This window comes from Carassius gibelio, chromosome A20 (genome assembly GCF_023724105.1).
Source record: "Carassius gibelio isolate Cgi1373 ecotype wild population from Czech Republic chromosome A20, carGib1.2-hapl.c, whole genome shotgun sequence".
NCBI lineage: Eukaryota > Metazoa > Chordata > Actinopteri > Cypriniformes > Cyprinidae > Carassius > Carassius gibelio.
In genome coordinates this window covers 20,351,350-20,358,016 of record NC_068390.1, presented here as the reverse complement: position 1 = coordinate 20,358,016, position 6,667 = coordinate 20,351,350, and the positions used below count along the sequence as shown (strand labels likewise).

The following is a 6,667-nucleotide window of genomic DNA, read 5'->3' as shown; positions in this document are numbered from 1 at the left end:
ACTGCCAGCTCTAGGCACACGATCAGTTGGTGATAATTACTTATGTCAGTGCAACACTCCCAGTTGTCTGTCAATGTTATGTTTGAGACTCTGTGCCTGGAGATTGGCCCAGTCCAGCTCTAATATGACCGAATGTATTAATGTTATTTCTGTTAATACAGACCATTAGCTGCCAGACTGCCTCTGAAGGAAACGAGAACGATTAAACTTGATAGCCGAAACTGCCAGGTACGCTCACCATTTCTGAATAGGCGAATAGACATTTGGATGCTATTTACACAGATTTATGAAAGAAATATGACTGCCGCCTGAGGGTGTTTTGAACTTTGAAAAATGTATTTGCAAAATCCTGTGAGTGCAAGGAATATGCTTGGTAAAGAACCAGAAGAGATCACTCAAAAACATAACAGACTGACTGCATTGCGTGCTGTGAGTGTTTGCGCTTTTTCCCCCCAACAAACCGCCTATTCACAGGGAAAAGGACCTGCTTGAGTTTTTACACTGCACTGCTCAAGACATCTTTGTGAGGCTTACATGCTGAATATTTGAGGTGACTTGCTGATGCTCTTTATGCAGACGCGTTCTGACAGATTTGGACACAGCCCAAGGCAGATACAAAAGAGTAGTCTGTCAAAACCAGGGATAATTCCCTTCCTCTCTACAAAGACACCATCTGAGAGCCATTTACCTAAACAGTGTGGTTTTTCATGGTTGGGAAAATACAATGAAGTTTTGAACTTTTTGACATTATTTATTCCTTCAGTTCTTTAAATATGTGAAGCAGAGATCTGCTTTAAGAGACACAAAGAATACTTACAGGAAATATCGAACAAATGCTCATCGTCATATCTTCAGCATTGTACGCAAGCAAAGATCCTCTAGGACTGTAAGTTATTTTATATTTGCCCATTTTACCTGGAAAGCGTTGTTGTTTAAAAGACATACTTGTCCAACAACTTAAAGCATTTGGTAGACATCATCTCTGAAAATGTTCATTAATACGGTTCAATGATTTATTTCTTTATTGTTATGATGTTTTGTTGTAATAAAATAAATGTCATTGATACAGTTTTTTAAAAATGTATTACTCAGAATGATTAACATTTTGTACTCTAAATAACAAAAAGAAAGAGACTAATGACACAATTCTTTCAGTTACAGCATTATTTTCTTGTAAAAAATAAATAAATAATTTATTTTTCTTTATGATACTACAATAAATGTACAAAATACTACATCTTTTGAAAAGGGTGATACAATTATATACATCTATTTATTACATTTCAACAAAAATGGAAATATATATATATATAAATCTACACCACAGATTTCTGTCAAAGCCAAAATAACACATTTGCACTTCTACGTACGTGATCTTAACTGTAGATGTTTATGAAGTAGAAACAAAATAGCCTGCTTCAATTGCTTTCCGGAACTGCAAAAGTTACTGGAAAGATCACAAAAAATAAAAAAAACACTGATTCCTTACACTGAAATTACTACAGGTCAGCTGGTAAATGGAATTAAAAAAATATATAATTTTATGCATTTATATTATATACTATACATAGGTGCAACACATTCATCTAAAAAAAATACTCTGCTTTAGTGCATGGCGATCATCCATACAGGCACAATGACCTCAGGAAAGCCTTCTTGCTTTTCCACATCCAGTATGGTGAGGCCTGCAGTCTGAATGATGTTCTTCATGATGTCCAGATGGCGAATAATGCTGCTGTCAATGGGATCCAGCTTGCAGCCCTGCCGCGCCATGTTATCCTTGATGATGATCACACCATTCGGCCTCAGGCTCTGCTTAGCACGCATTAAAAACTCTGTCAGGTCCTTATCAGTAAGATGACCTGAAAAATTAAAAATAGTTTGTGAATCCTTGACAAAAAGAGTGTATACATTTCAAATGTCCACAGTTCAAAAGTCATTTAGCAGATACTTGCTGTTGGTCAATTTGGTTAGGTCTAAAAAAAGAAATCTGTCACCACCTGGAATTAATGTATTATCATTATATGGTTTTAAGCAGTTTCATGTAGAAATCTCTGCTGCCAGTGTCAAATGTACACAGACTGAGGTGAGTAAGATGAAACTGTATACTTAAAAGACTCTGACTAGCATTCAGCTGCTCTTATTACAGCAAATGGGCAAAGATAGCCTGGACCTACTAAAATAAACAAAAGTAGTTGGGCAGAAAACAAAGCTTAAATTAAAGTAGTAAAAGCAGACAAAATACATATTTCATTAGATATGAAAACAATCAGTTCACTCACAGGCAACCCACTGCAGCCAGATGACATCGTATCTCTTTTTAGGTGGGATGAATTCCTGCAGATTGTAAAGGTAGTATGCATCAACTCTGTCTGCGTAATCTCCGAGGTAACACTCATGAGCATGGAGGATGAACTCTTCCATCATGTCAAGCATCTCCATGGATTCAAACACAGGAAACAGAACTCCTTTAGACACCCTCCCGATTCCACAGCCACAGTCCAGTGCTCGCTTGGTGCCAGCCTTTCCTGGACCCTGTCAAGAATATGTATAATAATACAACGCATAATATATGATCCATCTAATTGTTTTCCATTTTTTTTTGGTGTTCAACAACAACAAAGAATTATATGAGCGTTAGTCCAGGTTCATGGTCAAAGTTTCAGCAGAACAGCTGAACACTATTCATGAAGCAAATGCAATTTGTCAGCTTGGATGTGTTAATTAACCACATGTTCAATTAGTGTAATAGATACGTGTACAGCTTGGTCATTCTGAAAGTCTATGTAGTAAAGACTGTATCTGATAAATAGGATATTATGTGTACATTATATATATATATATATATATATATATATATATATATATATATATATATATATATATATATATATATATATATGTACTCTTTTTATCTGATGTATGAAAACAAATGAATTTAAAAAATTGGCGTAGAAACAGTTATCACTTAGAAATTTCTAAAATAATTCCATTGGAATAAACATGACATTCTGAAGTAGAAAGACTGAAATAGTATTTTCTTGTAAAACACACTCCAATAATCTTTGTTTTAGTTACTTCAAAAGAAAAGGGTAAACTTTCATACAACAAACTTCTTCAGGAACTGTCTTGAGCCTTCAAGGTCAATCTCCGATATCTCCACAAAATCTCCCATCATGCCCTCCTCTGATGCCGGGACATCCTTGTAGAAGTTTTGTGCCCTGTAGTAAAACTGCTTCTCCCCTTTAATGTACTCACAAGTCACAGCATAGAGTTTCACTGTAGGGAAATAAACATACAGACAGTGAAGAAAACAATGCATAACAGTTTTCAGGTTTTTGTGAGTATTTTGAACTCTTCACAGACTACATAAGAAAAATAAGCCATTAATTTAATTACTAGAAATCTAATATCATGTTGTATAGTTGAAATATAACGGTCTTCTGTGGGATCAAAGCATCTCAAGGGAAAGTGTACAGTTAAGAGATGAAGTTTCAATGCAATTGTATCTTCTCATTCACTGCTCACAACAACGTTTAATCATAAGTATTTTTTTTAAGGTACTGGTTATTAATAGAATCTGTTTATGGAGCAACATATCTGAATTTCCAAGATTTTGTCTTTCTGCAAATTGGATTAAAGCATCAAGATACTATTGATATTGACACTGTTGTACAACATTGCAAAGGAATGCTTTGTTGGCACATATAGGGGTTAGATAAAGCAGCCCAACATGCGATACTCTGTCAGCAGCAGTCTAATGTCACATTATGAAGTTCAGCTGGAACATCTGCTCTCTCAAATAGCTGGTCACTAAAAGGACAGACCAGTTATTAAGTCACTGCATGCTTGGAAAGTTCGAGTCAAACATCAGATCACCGGATGATTAGTGGCAAGACCTTGCTAAAGGGCTACAGGTGAGAAAATTGGCAGGACAAGTGAATTAAGATACTAAAATTACGAGCAGGCTTTGACATGTGAACCACAAGCTCGTCCAAAGTCAAAAATAGTAACACTGGGTAGTGATTCCCTGTTGACTCTTTTATTTTGGACCTGTATATTTTTGATGGCCCTCTTTATAGCTTGACAAGCACTCATCTGCTTTGCCTTATTGGTTTATTATGAGGCAACATTAAAACAACCTGCTAGTATTAGAATACATTTCAGCCTAAACAGACATTAATACAAATTTTTCTGTGAAAGAGAAAAATCAATTTACATCCATTTACTCACTTTCATGTCATTCCAAACTATTTCTGTGAAACATAAAATATATTTTGAGAAATGTATCAGTGCTTTTTTCCATACAATGGATATAGAAAATCTGGTTTCTTTAAAATATATTCTCTTGTGCTCCACAGAAGGTAGAACATCATAAATGTTTGGAACGACATGAGGGTGAGTAAATGATGACAGAATTTTCATTTTTGGGTGAAATATCCCTTTAAGCTAAGCACAAAACACTGATGGGTTAATTTCAGTCCTCCAAAAAATATGAATGATTGTCTTCCTTTTTAGTCTAAAACAGTGCATTATGAAGAATTTCACTGACACTAACAAAACTTTGCTGTAATTTTGCAAGGCATTTCCAGTTTCCATCATGCTGAATAGGGTAAATGTTTTTCAATTTTATGCTTTACTCTTCCAACAAACTCCATACATTATATAGGCTTATTTTTGCATGATAGTAGTAAGTGCTATTGCTAGCTTTTAGTTACCTGGAAGATGTTTTATAGAGTTACCTTTTTAGAGCATAGTTCACAGTTTCTAAATGTTATAAAAACTATTTCCAATATATTGCATTATGCATTATTCTTGTAAACATAATGTAATACCAACTACCAACTATATCTGACTATATCTAACTATATTTTTTTACCCGGGTAAAGGCCAAGGGTAAAATGTGTTGTTTCGTTGTGCTTTCTTATTTTTTAATGCCACACCAAACTCATCAGTAACAATGCAAATGGGAATGATTGTGTCTGTTGAAAGAAATCATTATATCTTTGTTAAGTTTTTTAATGTTTTCTCAATGTTTCACCAACACTTAACCACAATTTCCAAAGCCTTCCAATACTTTGAAATCAAGCAGTCAATACACCAACATAGTAAAGCCACAGCTGATGTTTTATTATTCAGTGGAATGTAAAATATGCAGGATGCACATACATGGTTGTGCAATTATGCTTAAAATAACATTGATTGCTATATATATATATATATATATATATATATATATATATATATATATATATATATATATATATATATATATATGTACAGTGAAAATTAATTGTTCCTATTAGATATTATGGTTTGGGCATAGATGTTCAACCGTATTTTCAGATATAATTTTGAAGCAGCTTTAATAGGGAAATATACCCTAATAACATGAACACTAATGGTCACAGGCCAAATACTGACAACTCTGGCACTTCCTACTCCAATGTCTACCTTACAGTTCTCATCACAACAAGATTTACAATGAATATCAGTAATCTTCAAAAGGTCATAATTCATACAAACAATTCACTGTGCCACCCCATCTTACCCAGAGGAATCTGTTCCAGGAGGTACAGGTAACTGGCGAAGAACTCCTTCCTCAGCGTATTGTGCAAGTGGAAAGACATGCTGTGCTTGCACATCTCGTTATCTGTCTTTGCCCAGCGGTCTCGGAAAGCTTGATGCGTCCCACTAAACTCCATAACGGAGGTGGAGTCAGACATCCTGAATCTTCTTCAAAGTGAAACAGATAATGTGTAGCTCAAGGTGTCTCTGGAAGAAATGCTAAAGTCACCACGGTGCTGCTATATCTGTAGGAGGCCTCTGGTTACTCTACTATTCTTTTCTCAGCAGTGCGCTTAAACCTACCACATCTTATCAGATCACCTGCTTTAGGCCTGGGGTGGAGGAATGAGAAAGGGTTGGGTAAGCTTGCCTCAGAAAAGGGGTGGGGCCTTCTTCTCCGGTTCCAGAAGAAGCTCCTTCTCCTATGTTCCACAGACACAGAATGGCATATTAGTGCATACCAAAACATGAACCAGAGAGTCATGCATTCATTCACAGCTAGCAACATGCGGCTTATGTAGTGGCTATTCTTAGCATTGCCTTCTCATGTTTGTTTGTATACACAGTACTGGTGGCAAGTTCACAGTGGTGAGGAAAGTTCAAAGACAGATCTAATCTGAACATGCTGTTGCTGCTTATTGTTTGCATGCATTGACACTGCAGCAATATGTTACAATAAGAAAAATGCAATTCACTAAAAAGAAATGTTTTTAGAGTTACTCATACTAATTGTGTGAAAAAGCAGAGAGAGGGAGAGCGAGAGACAATAATAATATAATAATATATCATTTTTAGTAATGTCAGCTCATGGGCCATGTGTTGCTCATATGACTGTTTTGAATTTGGATAAATTGCCAAATGATCATCACCTTAGTGTATGTGATATTCAATCAACCAAAACCGAACCAGTGCTAAAATCGGAAAAGCATGCTCAGTGCAATTAGAGAAGACTGTTTATAAATAATGCGGTTCTTACAAAGCTGGTCCAAAAAAGTAATGTTTAAATTCGTAAATGTTGCAAACATTGTCACAGTTTGTTTGAGGTTTTAAAAAATCTTAATAGATATCACCACCATACTTGCCTAGCTGATTCATCACA

At 35.4% G+C, this 6,667-nt stretch overlaps 1 protein-coding gene across 2 annotated transcripts; it reads right to left on the bottom strand.

The window, feature by feature from the left end:
• Positions 1 to 1,254: 1,254 nt before the first annotated feature.
• Positions 1,255 to 6,001, bottom strand: LOC127938256 (N-terminal Xaa-Pro-Lys N-methyltransferase 2). 2 transcript variants are annotated; one of them, XM_052534712.1, is made up of 5 exons: positions 5,872 to 6,001; positions 5,552 to 5,775; positions 3,107 to 3,279; positions 2,283 to 2,535; positions 1,255 to 1,862 (listed from the first exon to the last, which is right to left on the bottom strand). In XM_052534712.1, the coding sequence occupies exons 2-5, from the start codon at positions 5,724 to 5,726 to the stop codon at positions 1,606 to 1,608; spliced, it is 858 nt and encodes a 285-aa protein (XP_052390672.1). In that variant the 5' UTR covers positions 5,727 to 5,775; positions 5,872 to 6,001; the 3' UTR covers positions 1,255 to 1,605. The 2 variants fall into 2 exon arrangements, with proteins under 2 accessions (XP_052390672.1, XP_052390670.1); XM_052534710.1 differs by lacking the exon at positions 5,872 to 6,001 and having other exon boundaries at positions 5,552 to 5,865.
• Between the last annotated feature and the right edge of the window lie 666 nt (positions 6,002 to 6,667).

What these genes read in the sequence shown, in the direction of transcription:
- LOC127938256 (XM_052534712.1), bottom strand. Translation starts at nt 5,726, where the DNA reads ATGTCTGACTCCACCTCCGTTATGGAGTTTAGTGGGACGCATCAAGCT. An exon ending in CCTGGAACAGATTCCTCTGG is followed by an intron (nt 3,280 to 5,551) that starts GTAAGATGGGGT and finishes ATTTCCCTACAG; the next exon opens with TGAAACTCTATGCTGTGACT. An exon ending in AGTTCCTGAAGAAGTTTGTT is followed by an intron (nt 2,536 to 3,106) that starts GTATGAAAGTTT and finishes TATTCTTGACAG; the next exon opens with GGTCCAGGAAAGGCTGGCAC.